Source organism: Typopeltis vanoorti, chromosome 11, assembly GCF_054136105.1.
Source record: "Typopeltis vanoorti isolate ZY-2024b chromosome 11, IOZ_Tvanoo_1.0, whole genome shotgun sequence".
Lineage (NCBI taxonomy): Eukaryota > Metazoa > Arthropoda > Arachnida > Uropygi > Thelyphonidae > Typopeltis > Typopeltis vanoorti.
This window is the reverse complement of record NC_143559.1, coordinates 117,176,009-117,194,985: the sequence shown is the minus strand read 5'-3', so window position 1 is coordinate 117,194,985 and position 18,977 is coordinate 117,176,009. Positions and strand designations below refer to the sequence as shown.

Here is an 18,977-nt window from a genome sequence, read left to right as displayed (position 1 = left end):
AGTGAAATGTAGAAATAAAGCAAGAAAGGACATCTTACATGTGAGGCAGATCCAAGACTGAAGGAAGAGTATTATGGAGGGATGTGGACATAAGAAACAGATGGAGAATATACTTTGAGGGACTTTTGAATGAGGAAAATGCAAGAACTCACAGAGAAGATGGGCAGCCTTCTGAGGGGATGGTGCAGAACATCAGTAGAGTGGAAGTGACAGATGCCATGAAGAGGATGAGGAATGGCAAATCGGTGGGCCCCGACAGGATTCCATTGGAGGCATGGAAGGCACTGGGGGAAGAGGGAAAAAAGTTTGCCAATAGGAAAATATGCCTGAGGAATGGAGGGAGAGTACTCTTGTCCTCTACAAGGGTAAAGGGGATGCACAAGACTGTAAAAATTACAGAGGAATAAAGTTGATGTCCCACAAAATGAAAATCCTAGAAAGGGTTCTTGATGGAAGATTGAGGAAGGAGGTGGAGATAGCAAAGGAACAATTTGGCTTCATGCCTCGTAGATCAACAGCAGATGCTATCTTTGGGTTACAGCAGATGATGGAAAAGTTTGAGAGAAACAAAGGGAGCTACATCTGGCATTGCTTGATCTGGAGAAAGCATATGATAGAGTGCCAAGGCAAGAAGTCTGGAGGTGTCTGAGGGAGAAGAAGGTTCCGGAGAAATATGTCAGGTTGGTGCGGGAGATGTACAGAAATGTGAAGACAAGTGTTTGGACCTGTCTGGGACAGACAGAAAATTTTCAAGTAACAGTTGGCTTGCATCAAGGGTCAGCATTAAGTCCGTTTCTGTTTAACATTGTGATGGAGGTGGTGACAGAGGAGGTGAGAGAAGATGTGCCTTGGACAATGTTGTGTGCAGATGACATCTTGCTGTGTGCGGATTCAAGAGAAGAAGTGGGGAACTAAACTGAAAAGATTGAGAAAAGTACTGGAAGAGAGAGAGGTATGAGACTGAGCAGAAGTAAGACAGAGTATATGTGTTGCACAGTGGGCGGCAGCCAGGAGACAGATCTGGAGCTGGAAGGAAATGTCATGAGGAAGGTGAGGGACTTTAGATACTTAGGTTCAACAGTGGAAGAAGATGGAGGAGCTGAGAAGGAAGTGAGATGCAGGATACAAGCGGGTTGGAGGAAATGGAGGGAGATGGCTGGAATGTTATGCAATAAAAGGGTGCCAATCAATCTGAAAGGCAAAATCTATAGGACAGTAGTGAGGCCAGCTATGACGTATGCTATAGAAACTGTGGCCCTGAGGAAAAATAACATCAGCAGGATGGAAGTAGCAGAGATGAGAATGCTTAGGTGGATGTGTGGTGTGACCAGAAAGAATCGTATGAGAAATGACTATGTCAGGGGAACAGTGAAAGTTGCTAACTTAGGAGCGAAAATGCAGGAGGCAAGGTTGAGATGGTTTGGTCATGTGATGAGGAAGGAGGACGAATATGTGGGAAGAAGGGTCATGCAGATGGATGTGCAAGGAAGGAGGAAGCGTGGGCAGCCAAAGACGAGATGGAGGGAGCTGGTAGAAGAGGACTTGAGGATGAAGAACTTGGATGTAGTGACAGTCCAAGACAGGAGGATGTGGAGGAGACTCATCATCAACAGTGACCCCACTTAAGTGGGAGAAGCTGCAGAAGAAGAAGAGCTCATCATTGGCTGAACATTTTGACAAACCAGAAACAGCAATTTTAACAGTTATGTGGGACAAAATTTTACAACAAATAAATGCTACTAGTAAATCTCTACAAGATCCCGATATGGATTTGTTTTTAGCTAATAATTTGTTACACTCTTTAGTTGGTTTTATTTTAGATATAAGAAATAGTTCTACTGCTGTAAATGAAGAAGCGAATTTATTAACAGATGAGACAAAATTTAAAGATGAAAAGGAAAGAGTTAATAAAACGAAAAAAAATGAGTGACGAAGTTTCACAATCTAACAATGAGATTATGTTACATGGGAAAGAAAATTTCGCTGTGAACACTTTTAATGTCATTTGCAATAAGCTAATTTTGGAAATTAATGAAAGAACAAAAAGTTATTTCGACATATTAGATAAGTTTGACATTTTTTGAAGGAAGATATAGATCAAGACAAGTACAAGACTAGGATTAATGAAATTTTACAAACTTATGGAACTGATCTTAATCCAGAAAAATTTACTGATGAAGTTAAGCACTTTTTAATAATGATAAAGGAAGAAAATTCCACAAGTAAAAATATGTGCAAATTTATAAACAGTGGGTTAAGGTCTACTTTTCCGAACGTAGAAACAATTTCAAAAATATTTTTCACAATGCCTATTTCAAATGCAAGTGCTGAATGCTCATTTTCAGTGTTGAAACGAATGAAAAATTATTTCAGAAGCAACTTGCACCAAAAAAAAAACAAGTGACCTGTCGTTATTATGCATTCAATCAGATGTAATAGACTTGATCAATTATGACATTATGGATATATTTGCTAAAACCAAAGCCAGAAAAAAGAACTTTTAGTTATTAATTTTTTTATTTAAATTTGAACTGATTTATTTTTATACTTTTTTTAAAATGGAAATATATGTATACCAATGTTGTATTGTGCTATTAAAATGAGTTATTATGGAAATGTTGACTTTTATTTTCAATAAACTAAAAAAAATGCTTATTTTTGAGGGCCTCATCATGATGTTGCGTGTCGGGCCTCCAAAAGTATAAATGCGGCCCTGTGTTAAGTACTGTGTATGAGTACTTAAGGGAAAGGTTGGGAAAGAAGAAACTTTTTACATTTGCTTTAAAATCTTGTATATTGTATTTCTTGGGAAACACATAAGGGGGAAAACTATTCCTATACAGCAGTAGCAGTATTCTGTGGGTTTCAAGGTGCACTGTGAAGGGATGTTAAGCAGCAGCTGCACATGTTCCAACGAGCTTGGTACTAAGTGGGGACATTATTAATGCTATTTCAGATGAACATTTCCTATGGAAATATTTATAGAATGCACATTGCAGAAACCAAACATCTGTGCAAAAGTGGGAGGAGTGAGTTGGTAAGAGATGGGTCATTAAACAAGTCTAATTGTTCCCCTCTGTATTGGTCGAGCATTTTTGAGGGAGCTTTTAGGGGCCCCACTCCAAATGTGAGAGCAATATTCAATAGCTGGGTGGATTTGTGATTTGTATGTGAGGTTAACAACTGTTTAGAGGTGAGGAAACATCTTGAGCAAAAGAGAAATTCAAATTTTTTTGAAGCTGAGGAAGCAGTGGTTGTGATGTGTTTATACCAGGAGAGGCTTGATATCAGGATGAATCCAAGAAGAGAAATCTCATGTTGTCTAGTAATTTAAGTGTTGTCAAAGGTAATAGTGGAAAAAATGGTTCTATTTTGTGAGAAATTTTAATTTTTTTTTATTTGTACAGCCTTGGCACATCTTTTGGAAAATCAGGGTTTAGTTAGGGGATGGCAGTTCAGAATAGTGTGGGAAATGTATGTTTTCATACCAGCAAAGATTACTTCAGTGCATATGTTTGGGTTGGAAGGTCAGAAACAATATGATTTCTATGCCTCATTCCCAACTGTGGGAATAAAGCATAGAAATCACAGAGGCTATCCCACTTGGCACTGTTATATGGGAGTGGCTGTGTAAGCATTGTTGCATGGGGGAGGAGACATGCACTAGATTGTGGTTGGAATTACCTAGGGAACCCACTACATTTGCTGTGTATTTGGAAGGATCACTGGTGAGTAAGAGATCTAGGGTGTTTGAAGAGTGATTAGGGTTATCTGGTATTCTGGTTCACATATGAATAGTTTGTGTAAGGTCATTAGTGATGGCAAATGTTTCATCATCTCTGCCTGCTAGATCTATACAACTGGAGGAGGGAAGCCAGTTGATATTGTGGACATTAAAAATCTCATAGGAGGATGATTTTGCTGTTAGGGAAGTGGGGCTGGAGAAGAACAATGCTTAACCAGAGGAAATTGAAGAGCTTACAGTCGTTGTTGGCATTAGGGGAATGATAGAGACAGCCAATGAATTTGACTTAGTGGAGAAGGGAGATTTTCAAAAGGTCAAAGTCAGGTGATTCTTGATTGGGTGCTCTCTGGTAAGGTATGTCAGAGTTGATATAGTGCAGATGCCACCCTTGGGTTGAAAGAAGTTAGTGTGTAATTTGGAAAGTTGAGATGAATAGTGCTGGATGATTTCTGCTAAGAAGAGTAGATGGCATTTAGTAGACTGGAGATGGCAGCAGACACTATTAAGGTTGGAATTGAGGTCATGGATGTTAATGTAGTGGATATGCAAGACTCTGTGGAACATACATTTGACCACAAGGATCTTGCACATTTCTTATGCAATGCCTGCATACTGGTCTCTATGGTGTCAGTTGATTTCTGCACCAGTTTTTCCTTGTTAGTATTTAATGACCAAACTGTTGTCTTCATTTTGGTTCACATGTTTCTTATGAGTGACTTTAATGGGCACAGTACTCTGTGGGTTAGTGCCAACATAAATGGACAAGGCCATATCATTGAATGAATGCTTGACAATAATGACCTCCCCATTTTGAATAATTGACTCAGTACTTTTTTCCATATACCTACTTGTTCATATTCTGATTAGTCTACCCTCCTGCTGTTTTGCCGCTGCTTATGTGGAATGTTGAAGAGGACATATACATTAAGTGATCATTTTCTTGTTATTTGCATTATCTAATCACAGGAACCATGTTCTTCTACATGGATGCCCATGTAGAAAAAGGACCAAGCTGACTGGAATACTTTTCTATCTTGCAAAATTTAATGCTGAAGCAGTGAAGTATAACAGATTGTATTGTTTAGGCAGCAACAGCCTTAATTCTAAAAACATAATCTCGGTTTCCACTCTAATCCCAAAGATCTGGTGGAACCCAGAGTGCCAGGCAACCAAAAGAGTTCAAGACAGACCATGAGGCATATTTCATAGCTACCCTAACACATCAGTCTTTTAGCTTAGGCCAAGGTGAATGTGAGATATCATTCGAAAACGATCTAATTTACCTCACTGATTAATCAAACAATCAGTGCAAAAATTGTATGGAATAAAATACTGAAAATGAAAGTAAATACAGAACATACTATTTGTCTACCTTAGACCATAATGGATATGTTACTGCAGATCTCAAAGCTAAAACTATTGCAGACACATTTTGCCAGAATCTTAGCAACAGATTTATCCCTATGAATTTTTAATATTGAAAGAGTAGCAAGAGAAATAGTGGTTAAAATTTTTCTATCAGTGGACTTGAGCCATACAATCATCCAATTGCTAAGGAGGAACTAATAAATAGTAAATAAATAGTAAAAGACTCTTTTACTGTCTTACCCAGTGTAGTAGGTCCTGATGACATTCATTATGAGATACTAAAACATCTTCCATCTTCTTCTCTGGATCTCCTTCTCTTAATATACAACAGTATACTTGCATAGGAAGAGATTCCAGATTCTTGGCATAAGTCAATTGCCATTGCCATCCCAAAACCCAGAAAGGATCCACCACAAGTAAACAATTCTCAGCCTATTGCTCTGATCTGCTGTCTTTGTAAGATGGAGAAAATGGTTAATGCCAGATATCTGTCATATTTAGAAAGCAACGATCTTCTCTCCAACATACAATGTAGTTTTCATAGACATCGTTCAACTTTGGACCATTTGGTCCATTCGGAAATGTGTATCTTCTTCTCTTACTCTTGTGCCTCATCCCATCTGTTTTCTGTGCATTGGGTTGGCCTTTTTACATGATGTGACCTTATATGTGAAATCCCAACCGACTTGTCACAGAGCCTGAGGTGGGGGGGGGGAGTATTTTTGTCTGTAGACGTGTATTCACCGGGCCAGTTTGCCTTTTCCGAAACACGAAAAACCTGAGTTTCTAGAAGAAAAACCCTCCACCTCTGTATGAAACTGGCTAACTTGCCTTTAGTAGAAAGAGACCAGATAAAGGTTCCTCACATCATGGACGGGTCTTTCCGACCAAAGGGGCTTCATCTATACTGACTGAGCTACGGAGACTCTACATTTAGAAATGTGTATAAGAGAGAAGAACACCTAGTATTCTTCTCTCTTATACACATTTTTTTATACACTCTCTTCTTTCAGTGTTCTTTGATATGGGGAAAAAAAAACTTATTACACAGCCTGGAGATATGGCATATTAAAAGCCCTCTATAATATAAGTCTCAGAAGAGACCTTCTTGTATTTCTTAAAAACATTCTGTCCAGGCAAGTTTCCAAGTCAGAGTGAGAAGTATGCTATCTCGGCCATATCATTAGGAACAGGGTGTTTTCCAAGGCTCTGTCTTAAGGGTGACACCCTTTGCTATCGAAATTAACTCACTCACTGAACAGTTTCCTTCCATTGTAGGCAATGCTCTGTATGTTGATGATTTCACTACTTACTCACTTTTGCAACAATGAGAGTAATTGAAAGACAACTCCAGCAAGCAATTGATAGTGTCTCTTCATGGGCTCTTAGTAATGGGTTCAGGTTTTTGGCAGAAAAATGTGTCTGCATACGTTTATGTCGAAAATGTACTCTTCACCCAGATTCTGAGCTAAGAATGGGACAAAGTGTACGGTAGCAACAGAAGCAAGTTCTCGGTATTCATCTTTCACAGAAAGCTTACAAAGCTCCTTGCATACATTCATCAACTAAGAGAAAGAGCAAAAGAAAGCATTAAATCTCCTTCGCACTCTATCCTTTACTGAATGAGGTTGCAGATCAATCATCATTACTTCATCTTTATTGTATGCTTATATGTTCAAATCTTGATTTTGGGTCTCAAGTCAAGGGTTCTGAAAGGCAGAGTAGCCTTTGATGGTTGGATCCCATTCATCATCAGGGTATATAGATAGCTACTGGTGCTCTTCACACATCACTCACTCAACATCTTTGCTTTGAAGCAAATGAACTGCCTCTATCACTTGGATGGAAACACATTTCTCTTAACTATGCCCTAAAAATCTTCTTCGAGAGCATCTTATGTGGACTAGTATGTTTTTCTCAGCATTGGGAAGCTCAAGATCACACACATCAGACTGCCATACATCCCTTTGGCATGCATGTTAAAGAGATTATGCAAACTATTGACATGAATGTTGAAAATATTACCTACTCCAAAGATAACAATATTCCTCCATGGCAAGTTTGAACTCCATCCTGCAACCTCTCACTTTGTCAACTACAGCAATCTTATATTCCGTTTACCTGCAATTGTTTAATGCACACAGAGCAACCCACTCTGATTTGCTACTCATCTATACTGATGGTTAAGATCTGAGATGTCAGTTGGCTGTACTGCTGTATTTCTTTGTTACTATAACCAACCAGATCCCACTTAATTGTAGTAATCATACAGTAGAGTTTCACGTTATTCAGCTTGTTCTTGTGCATATGGAAAAATATGTGTTGAAACCAACAAATAACCGGCGGAAGTCTGTGACGGCAAATAATAGAATGTTCGTAAATGTCAATAAAATGGAGCGAGTGCTGTATGGGGATTCGCTATTAAGAGGCGTAATAATTGAGAGCTTAACGAAGTCGTACCAGCCGGGTGCGAACATAGAGGACGTCAGCGAATCTATTAGACTGCAAAAGCAGAGGGTGAAAGAGATGATAATCGTGGCAGGAACGAATGATTTGAAAGAGGACAAAATGGAAATGATAGAGGATGTGAGGGAGTTGTTTGAGGTAGCAAAAGAGAAGAGTGAGAGAGTTAGGATGGTGAGTATCTTACCGCGGTATGACAGCGAAGTGTTTAGAAGGAGGGCCATAATTGCCAATGACTTTATGTGTGGGCTATGCATGGAGAGTGGTGTGGAATTTGTGGATGTGTGGAATGAGTTCGATGGGCGAAAGGACTTATATAAGATGGATGGGTTACGTTTGAATGGCGTTGGTGTACGGAGACTTGAAAGAGTGTTGATGAATGATGTGGAAGTGGATGTACAGACTCAGGGAAACTAGATTTATTAAGAGGGGGAGGAGTAGATATGCAGACTTTAGGGGGGCAGTTAAGTGTATGAATGAGTATATTATGCCCGGGCGAGTACGACGGACAACAAATCAGAATAGGATAGTTAGTATAAGGCATCAAAGTAGGGATGGGACAAATGGGCTTCTGCGATGCATGTACACTAATGCCAGGAGTATTAGAAACAAGAAGAAAGAGTTTTTGGCCATGGTTGGCACTTCCAGGCCACAGGTTGTCGGTATTAGTGAAACATGGCTGACAGAAGATGATAAAGCTAGTGGGATTGAATGCGATGGGTATAGCGTGTTCAGGAGTGACAGGGTGAATAAAAAGGGGGTAGGAGTGTTATTGATGATAGCTAATGAGCTTCAGCCAAGGACTATAGAAATTGAACTGCAGGATGGGGAAAAAAGCACATTTGAGGCTGTTTGGTGTGAGATAGAATCTAGGAGAACAAAATATACAATTGGGTGCTGCTATAGACCGGGTGATGGAGTGGATGGTGGGGATAGTATGCATAAGCAAATAGAAGAAATGAGTGGAAGGAGGGTAATTATTATGGGTGATTTCAATTATGGTAACATTGACTGGAAAGAGGAGAGGGCACATGGGAGGAAGGAATTGGATTTTATGCAGTTATTAAGGGACAACTATCTACGGCAACATGTATTGGAAAATACCAGGGGGCAGAGAGTGCTGGACCTAGTAATTGCAACTGAAAATGTAGCTGTAACGAACATGACCATGTTGCCACCAATTGGTGAGAGTGACCATAAGGTCATGACTTGGGAGGTGGCTAAAGGAGTCGAATTTACAATTAAGACAGGGTACATGTGGAATTACCGGGCTGGTAAGTATGACAAGCTTAGGTGTGTGCTTGGCTCAATGCCATGGCATGTAAAACTGCAAGGGCTGGATGTTGATAGGGCATGGGAGGTGGTTAAGAACTGTTTGCAGGAGGCAATGGTTGACTGTATACCAAGAGTCCGAATAATAAATCAAGTAGGGGTTAAATGGATGAATAACACTATTAAGCTTGAGCTGCAAAAAAAGAAACAATTGTGGAGGGAATTTAAGGAGAAGGGTGACCATCAGGTGCAGGAACAGTATAAAGCTCAGGCCAGGATGATAACAAGGGTGGTAAGAAAAGCAAAAGCAGATTACGAAAGGAAATTGGCCATGCAGGCTAAAGAGAATCCCAAACAGTTTTTTCAATATGTTGCAAGTAAAAGGAAAAATGCTCATGGTAGAATGGTCTTAAAAAATGCTGAGGGTGTGGGAGGTAACCGAATCAGTCAATGTTGTGGAATTACTGAGCGAGCACTTTGCAAGAGTATATCATCCAGGTGGTGACTTTGCAGAAATGGAAGAACCAACAGCTTATACTGGAATTGTGATGAATGAAGTAGAGGTAACTAGTCTATTACAGAACCTCAATGTCAATACATCTGTGAGATTGGATGGTATATTAGCTCGTGTCGTACGTGAAGCAGCCAAAGAATTGTCAGTGCCCTTGACCATTTTGTTTAATTTGAGCCTCAGGACTGGGTCAGTCCCAAGTCGGTGGAAATAGTGGAAAATAGTTCCACTGCACAAAGGTGGTTCCAAGGCTGCTGTTGAAAATTACCGGCCAATCAGCATAACAGGAATCATTATCAAGGTCTTAGAGAAAATAGTCAAGAGTAAAATACAAGATTGGATAGAAGAAAATGGGATACTGTATCGGGGACAGCATGGTTTTGTGAAGGGTAGGTCATGCCTCAGTAACTTGCTCACGTATTATAACACAGTGACGGCTGAACTGGATAAGGGTAATGAGTTTACAGTGATTCTACTGGACCTTGCTATGGCCTTTGACAGGATACCACATGGAATTCTAATCAGTAAATTGCAGCATGTGGGAATGGACATAGGGTTGGTGAGATGGATTGGAGGGTGGTTGACGGAGAGATATCAGAGTGGTTTACTCAGGAGTAGGGTCCACAAGACGGCCTGTGACTAGTGGTGTGCCACAAGGATCTGTTCTTGGACCACTGCTGTTTAATTTGTTCATAAATGATATAGGAAAGGGTCTGAGAGGAACAGTTCATTTGTTTGCGGATGATGCGAAGTTGGGTAGGGCAATAGTGAATGCAGAAGATGTCAAAATTTTGCAGGATGATTTGGATAGATTGGAGGTCTGGGCTAGGGAGAATGGATGTCAATTTAATGTGGCAAAATGTAAGGTTATGCATTTTGGGGAAAGATTGGAGGCAGTTTACTGCATTGGTGGAACCGTGCTCCAGGAAATTGATGAGGCACGAGATTTAGGAGTTTTGGTGGATAAGGAATTGAAATTTAGGGGACACATTGCAAAAGTGGCCAAATCATCAAATCACTTGGTTGCTGAAGAATATGTTGACAAGCAGAGACAAGCAGGTTATTGTTCCTCTGTATCGAGCCTTGATAAGACCCCATCTTGACTACTGTGCTCAGATTTGGTCACCTAGGTTTCTTCTTGATGGGGAGGAGGTGGAGAGGCGAGTGACCAAGATGATAGCAGGTCTGTGGAATGAACCGTATGAGAACAGGTTGAGAATTTGTGTGTCGCAAAAATTGGTTGATAGGCGGAGGAGGGGAGATATGATTGAGACATTCAAATTACTGAAGGGTTTCTATAAAATTAATTCAGAAGATATTTTTGAGAACAGGGCTGGTTGTGGGAGGACTAGGGGACATCCATGGAAACTGGGCAAAAGTGTGGTTAGTAAAGGTGTTAGAGCTGGGTTCTTTACTTTTAGAGTAGTGAATGAGTGGAATGCGCTCCCTGAGTCTGTGGTGGATGCTGTGACAGTGAATGAGTTTAAGGCGAGGTATGATAGACACTGTATGAATGTTGAATAGTTGTGATGAATATGATTTAGGGCCTCCCTCGATGAGCCTAATGACTCCCTGGAGTTGCTCGTAATAATAGTAATAATAATATAAAAGAAACCACTAGCAGTAGTGTGAATTTATACAGAATCTTTGAGCACTAGATGTTGATTATACATAGGACGGGCCATCTCCTGTCCTATGTATAATCAACATCTAGTGCATTGTGAGGTTGGCCGAGTGGTTAGCGTATCCGCTCTCCAGCCAAAAGGCTGCTGGTTTGAATCCTGCCGTGGGCATGGATGTTTGTGATTGTCTGTGAAAATAATAGTGGTGTTAGTGGGCAGTAGATGGTTGTGGTAGATGAGTGGTGGAGACAGTGTTATAGAGTAGGTGCCCTCCCTCAATGAGTCTTTGGACTCCCTGGAGGTGCCACGTAATAATAATAATAATTGCTGTATAAAATGGTGAAGTTTAACTTTGATGTTTGGTTGTGCTGGATTTCCAGCTGTATTGTCAGGGAAATTAGACCACAGATGCAACTGCTAGATCAGCTCATACTTTTTTAATATACTATGTGACAATTCCATACAGGCGGTTTATAAATTCAAAGCTACCCACTGGCCATCATCATCATCATGACAGGAAGCACTGACCAACAAATTTTATGAAATTAAACCTGAAATTAAGCATTTGCAGTATTCTAGGTAGTTCGTCAGAGAGCAAGTTGTTCTTGCTAGTCTCTGCATGGGTCACAGTCATCCTACACATTCTTATTTACTGAGTGCTGATGATCCTCAGTAAATACGCACCTATGTGTGAAATGCAACGGCCATCACACCATTTGTGTTATTCTAGTAACGTGGGCAAGCCACATATGCCCAGTCAGATGTTATCAGACTTGGACAATTGTACGATGTTTTTAAATTTTTGCAAAGAATTCATTTATACAAATTCATTTGATTATTAATTCTATTTATGTGTAGGCGCACTGCCTATATAACTTTTTTGTACATAGCAGCATATAATTTATTAATATCTTATGTACTGCTATAACCTTTGCTGTGCTGCAGTATGACCTTCGCTGTTCTTGTGCCAGTAAACCATTAGTCAATTAATCGGTTGGATGCAAACACCTTTAGCCAAATTACTACAGTTCTTGCAGATGCTTCCTTGTTCACAGAGTTTAGCATGAGGGATTTTGTATGATCCAGTGTGTGTGTGTTCTGTGTATTCATTGCCAAAAGTGAATGGGTTATGGTACGAAAGCAAGAATGGAGAGAGCTTGTTGTAAATATTTTGCATGTAAATGCAAGAAATGAGTCATATAGAAAGCAGAAAAATGAAGTGATGAATGTTAATGATGTAAGCAACTACAATGAAGGTGTTCTGGTGAATGTGGAAGTAGTGAATGATAGTGCATAAAGTGAGAGCATGAAAGAAGTGGCTGAAAGTAATGTGGGTAACATAATGAGAGAGTAAGGAGTTAAATAGCATGCTTAAGTGGTATCACTCACTGGACAAAATGAGAGCTAGAGCAATTGGAGAAGTGATAGTCATGTGATATAGCAAGTGGGAAAATGAACGATAAAGTGAATTTGGAAAGTATGAAAGTGCAAGAAACTGGAAAGGAGAAGGTATTGTATGGTGATGATAAGAGGTATACTTAATGAGCAAGCAACAAAAGCATGTTTCCCAGGTGTGAAAATTAAGGAAGTTAGTGAAGCTGTTAGAGAAGATATGAAAGAGTTGTTGAAAGAAGCAAAAATGAAGAATAAGGAAGTAAAAATTGTGAGTCTGCTACCTGGTATGATAGGACAGAGTTGAGAAGAAGGGTCATGATTGCTAATGTCAATGAGAAGATTGGGCAGGAGGAATGCTGTGCAGTTTATTGATGTATGGGGTGAATTTGATGGATGAAATTATATATGCATGATGGACTACATTTAAATGATTTTGGGGTTAGATGTTAGGAAAAAGTGTTGTTTAGTGAGAGTTTGAAGTGTGAAACTAGAAGTGTTAGAGGGGGATGCAATCAAGTATGTGTCTGGCCATCCCTCTGATAAATGAGTGTATTTACAGAAATTAATATACAATGCTGAATGTGATTTCACAGGGTTTCCAATTTGAATGAGTTGGTAAAGACATTACACAAGGGTAATTGTGGGTACAAGAGGATGTTGAAATGCATGTATATGAATGCCAGAAGTATGAGGAATAAGGGAGAGGAGTTTTTGCATTGGTCAGCTCGACTTGGTCAGAAATTATAGGCATCAGTGAGACCTGGTTCACAGCAAATGATATACTTAAGGGAGGATAGAAGGAATTTGACAGGAGGTTGGGTATTGCTGTTGATAACTGAAGAACTACAACCAACAAAATTAGAAGTTAAAGAGGATTTTAGGTCTTGCAGAGAGGGTTTGTTTGAGGTGTTTGTCTGTCTGGTGCAAGATAGAAGTCAATAGGATAAAAACATTGTTTTTTATCCTTCCAATCAAGAAGTCAATCTTCATGTTTGGTGTTGAATGCTATCACTATGCCTTTCTTTCCTTGATCATTATTGTTTGAAAATAACATCCTGTACTTATTATTTAGTAAGATCACACATGTTTTTGTCTTCTTTGTCTCAGTAATGCCAATTATGTTTACTCTGATCCTGCTTTATATTTTTCATGAGATTCAGATGTTTTCATGAGTAGACTAGGCTGGAAAAAGATTATGAAATCTTAATTATGTTTCATTGTATAAATATCTGGCACATTCTTGAGGGTATTTACACCTGAAGATGATTATAAACTTTATTTAATATGAATACAGCAATATAAAATATTTATGATAAAATGCAGGTGGTAGTTGCAGAAGAGATGTTCAGCTAATGAATGTCCATTTTGCTAAGACCTATAATTATACCTGTAATGAGCTCTATATAATAATTATATAGAGCTTATTGCTGCATTTGCACTGAATGATGTGATTCAGGTGTATTGAATGTGACAAAGGTGTTTGAAATGATGGTACTAGAGCTGTTGCATAAAGCAAATAAGAATTCAGCTATAGGGCTGATGGGATTTCAGCATGGATGCTAAAAGAGTTTAGCAGAATTGGATCTGATTTTACCCTACCTTTTCTTAGCACAGGGAAGATTTAGCATGAATTGAAAGTTCAGGCTAGGGATTCTGGAGATCAAGCTTTGATAAATAAGAAGCTGAAGTTCAACACTCATATTTATAGATTGCAAATCTTTGCAATATATGTGAGTCTATATACGTATGTATGTATACATATGTTAGTAAGATATGTTACTATGTATACACATATGTTTTTGTCTTCTTTGTCTCAGTAATGCCAATTATGTCTACTCTGATTCAGCTGATTCTTACTAACATATACATATGCATGTATGCCATCTCATTTGAGAATTGCTTCTTTATAAGACCTCAATATAGCCTCATGCAGTTTTGTGCAGTTCTTATCTCATGGTTTTTGAGGTTATGCATTGGCATTAGAGAGGATGCAAAGGAGGGTATTAAAGATAATATCAGGATTGTGAAATATAGATTATAAGGATAGTTGGAGAATGTGTGGACTGCATTTGCTGGCAAATGGGGGGGAGGGGGAGATGATATGACAGAGACCTATAAACTTCTGAAAGGGACTATAGTATAACCAGCAGATGGAATTTTTCATTTTAAAGAAGGCAGGGAGAAGATGAGATGGCATCCTGGAAAGTTGAGAATGAATGTGGTCAAGAAAGGGATGACAGCTAGATTTTTCTCTCATAGAACAATGTGTAACTAGAATGACTTACCCTTTGAGGTGGTATTTGAAGTGCAAATAGGTTAAATGAATTCAAGAGAAGGTACAACAGGTGGTGTTAGTGATGTTTTACTTCTTTTGATGAGTCCCTAACTTCCTGGAGGTCTAATATCATGGTAATAAAAAAAAGTTAATAAGTGAACTAATATTATATCATGAAAAATAATATTAGGAATCAGTTTTTGAACTCAATATTTTCTATTGTAAAATAATATTTGTATGATAAATTTTCAGGTGATAGTTATGATGCTGATGATGGTGTAAGTACAAGAACACAGTATATGACCACTGCCAAAAATATCTTATTGGCAGGAGCTGATGCTACAGAAAGGTTGATGTCATCATATAAAGAGGTAACATTTCTTTTAAATGAAAGTATTCATGTTTCAGATCAAATGAGCTGTTATTTTTTTATTTTTGTAAAGTTTTTTTTCTCTCTCCAACTCCCAACGTCTCTTCACAGGAAAAACACATTAAACTATAATAGTCAAATATTTAATAATGTTACCTGTAATGTACTGCATAAATATTTTTATAATACAATAAGATAATTATTATGGCTTTAAAAATGTCTACTCAACCTTCACTATAATGAATTTCGCTTTGCATATCACTGATATTATGAGACTTCAGCCAGTAGTTTACTATAATGAGTTCACTACAGAGCTTGCTATAATGCTATTGTTGACTATAGAAATAGTTGTTAATTTTTATTTTATTTAATGATGATAAATTTTGAATATTTTTATCCATTTAACACAAATTGAATTTGCAAATTTTATAGTCCATTTTTTTAACAAAGTTGTTTTTGCAGAAATGTGCTCTTTCAGATAAGGAAGCCCACCTGAACATTCACCTTTGTTAGATCCCAAGCCACATTGGGATTAAGGAACATAGGGCTTAAGATGTTGCAGCTAGGCCAGCTTGTTTCCCAGGATATCATTTGCCTGTCCACTAAACAGATTACAGGCAGATTATAACACAAAAATTAACATTCCATTACGGTGTGTGTGTGTGTGTGTGTAGAGAGAGAGCACAACAGGCCACACCTGATAAAGCCTGAAATTAAATTTGTGCAGTCCACTCTGTACAGAGTTTGTGGAAAGGAAGTTCTTGCTCATCTCAGTTTAGGCGTAGTCTTCGTATGCATCCCTTTCTTTTGGGGATGATAACCAATACATTTATTCAATATATTTGTTCATATTTTTAGTGAATTTTTTACTTATTAGGTAGAACAAAATGAAATTGTGCCTCATAGAAAAAAACTAAACTTCAAAAATAAGGAACAACCTAGAGATTAGTCAATTAATGAATGATGATTAATGCAGAGCCATAGTACTTATATATAGAATGTTTAGGAGCTTTGATGGTTTGTCAAAGTTTGCATATTGACTTGTGTGAGGAAAGTAAATCTTTGCATAGCTCTGCTATATATATATGTAGCAGAGCATTGTTAAAAAGTCTTCAGTTATTTTATAAAAATGACAAGCATCATCAGCAGCATTACTATCTGTAAGACAACAGAAATATGACTTTTTTAGACAGACAGCCACATTGCCTTACTGAAAACTCTCTTCCACAAAAGAAGTAATGGTGTTGTTTTTCACTGCAAAAAGGCAATTAAATGAAGGGAGGCCGCCCATTCCACAGCCCAGGATGTTTTGGCAATCTGGGAAAAGGCAAGAATACCTATGAAGTTGAAAAGTATGTTGTATATAACGTCAGAGGTTTGTTTAAAGAATGGGGAAATCTTGGAAAGAGCAAGAACAAGACAAAGAATTCAGAAGCAAAGAAGGGGCAGGAAGTAATCTCGAACATCTGCATATTCACTGTTAGTCTCTGTTTTAAAGTTCCAATCTCCATCTACTGTGTCTGTCCCTAGGAATGATCGGCAATTCCTGAAGGACGTTTACATATACTAGGAAGTAAATGAAGCAGTTGCAAATGCTGCACTTCAATTCTGAGCACCTCTGGTATCTTTCAGAGAAACTGATCACATTTCTTACTTTCAATGACAGTTTCTTTTGAGGCAAAGTGAAAAATTGTTGAATCTTCAAAGATATCCAGAGAAGACAGTCCAATAAAATGAACTACACTTGCTACAGCAGACCCAGCTGTAATTGTTTCTATGCAGCTGGAAACCTATGACTCCGTACTACAGTTCTTCTCTATTAGTGGACTTCCAAATCACTTCTTGAATAAGGAAATAAGTGGTAAGAAGCCATTCCAGTCATTAAAAAAACAAACAAACAGAAAATGTTCACTGCATGAGAGTTGTCAGCAACATTGTAGAAAGAGCCATGGCCCTGATGGATGAATAAATTACAACAATGAAGATCAGAAAAAAAAAAAGATTCTTTTGTTGTTTACAGTGACTATGACTACAGGAAGAAGTACTTTGACCACAAGAAACACTGTTAAAATAACAGCAACAAAACCAGTAAATTTAAGAATTTGCAAACTTTCTATTAATCTGTTTGAATGCTAAAGTTTTATTTTGTCATTTTCTCTACAACTGAAGTTGATATTTGTTTGGAAAAAATGCTAAAAATTACTAATCAAATAAAAAATTAAAAAAATAAAATTGCATAATTTTATTGGGAATGATATTAAGATCCAATTGTCATGACCCCTCAATATGCTGTCAATTGTTTCAAATTTTTTTCTTATTATTGTAAAAACAATGAGCAGGTGCCTCATATGAAATTCAAAACATTTAAAATTTGCTATCTTTAAGAAATATCCCTGGCCCTCATTTCTTCAAATGATTATAGATGTTATTTTAGTGCTTTTAATAATCTCCCTGGTCTCTATACACTCAAACGTGTTTTCTCTGATCCTTCCTATGTATATAATAAATTTAGTTTAATCCTTTATCCAAGTGTAAGCAAACAAAGTTTGCGCCTGAAGTATTTTCAGGACCGAGGCAGCTCGTGGTAAAGTTGGACCAAGCTCTCATCACTACTTGTCTTAGTATCTCCCATAATGCAAAGCACATCTCCTTGCAGACATGTACATGTATGCTATGCATACATGTCTGCTAGGAGATGTGCTTTTACTTTATTCATTCTCTTCCCTTTATATATCAATGACCTTCTCTCAATGACCTCAAACATTATCTGCAGTTTTGCTGATGGTACTTTCCACTCATATGACAAACCTTTTACAGTGCTCAAACATCTCAAGATCCTAGATCATCTACAATGGGTGCCCTAAACACTGATTTCCACACCATCCTTTAGTAGGGAAAAAACCATCTAGTCACCTTGATTGCTTCAAAATTTTTATCTTTGAAAAAGAAAAAATCCTTAATTCTTCTTCCCTTTGATAATGCTTACTTTAAGACTAGAAATTTCTTCTCAGACTGACTGACTTTTTGCTTTTCCTGGATTAAATTCATCACTTCCATAGTATCCTTGGCTTACCGAAAACTTGGTATCTTTTTCGATGTTTGGCAGAGATCAAACATTGATGTTACTATATCTCAATCACACCATTTCATTGGCATTCTGATAATATACAGTTAGTATTCCAAGTATTTTATGAGGGGTTTCCAAAAAGTAGGATAACACTTTTTATTTTTCTTAATAATAATGAAAGGGAATGCGATAAAACATGGTGGACAGATAGATTCCTTAATAATGTTCAAAAAGACTGCCATTGCAGTGTGGTGCTACTGTTGCAGCTAATTCCAGTTGCATGATGGTGGTGGTTATCTTGCGAGTGTGGTTCAAAACAGGTGTCCGTGAAGTTATTCGTTTTTTGCAAGCAAAACGGGCTTCACCAAGTGGTATTCACCGTGACTGGTTGCTGTGTATGGCGAAAAGGTGATGACAAAGAAGCAGATATGTTTTTGGTGCAGTGAATTAAAGGGCCATGGTGACATTGGATTGGCATACCTTCATCGAGAAAGACAGAAGACAATATTTTGTGCATTAAGGGCATCATTCTTGAAGACCAGTGAGTGAAACTGCGTGAAATTGCACAAATGGTGAACTTAAGTAAGTCCACTGTTTACGAAATTCTTCATGATGTCCTTGGCTTTTATGGGTGCCCTAATGGGTGCCCCAACAATTATCAGAAGAGCACAAGGTAGCATGCATGGATATGTGTCTGGAGAATCTGTTGTGATATAGCAACAAAGGTGAGGATTTTCTTGTTTGCCTAGTCGCAGGAGACAAATCGTGGGTTTATCGCTGTACCTTGGAGAGCAAACAAGACTCCATGACCTAGAAACATCCACAAGCCTTCATTTTTCTTTTCTTGCACACTTCTTTCTGTTTTTAGCTGATCCACTCGCTAGACATT

At 38.2% G+C, this 18,977-nt stretch overlaps 1 protein-coding gene across 1 annotated transcript in view; it reads left to right on the top strand.

Moving 5' to 3' along the window:
• The window catches only part of LOC150101977 (ATP-binding cassette sub-family D member 2-like), a 225,299-nt gene that overhangs the window by 127,006 nt on the left and 79,316 nt on the right, over window positions 1-18,977 (top strand). Inside the window, exons 3-4 of the mRNA XM_090400540.1 lie at window positions 7,640-7,648; window positions 14,904-15,022. Of these exons, the coding sequence (XP_090256666.1) occupies window positions 7,640-7,648; window positions 14,904-15,022 (128 nt within the window). The remainder of the gene's footprint in view (window positions 1-7,639; window positions 7,649-14,903; window positions 15,023-18,977) is intronic.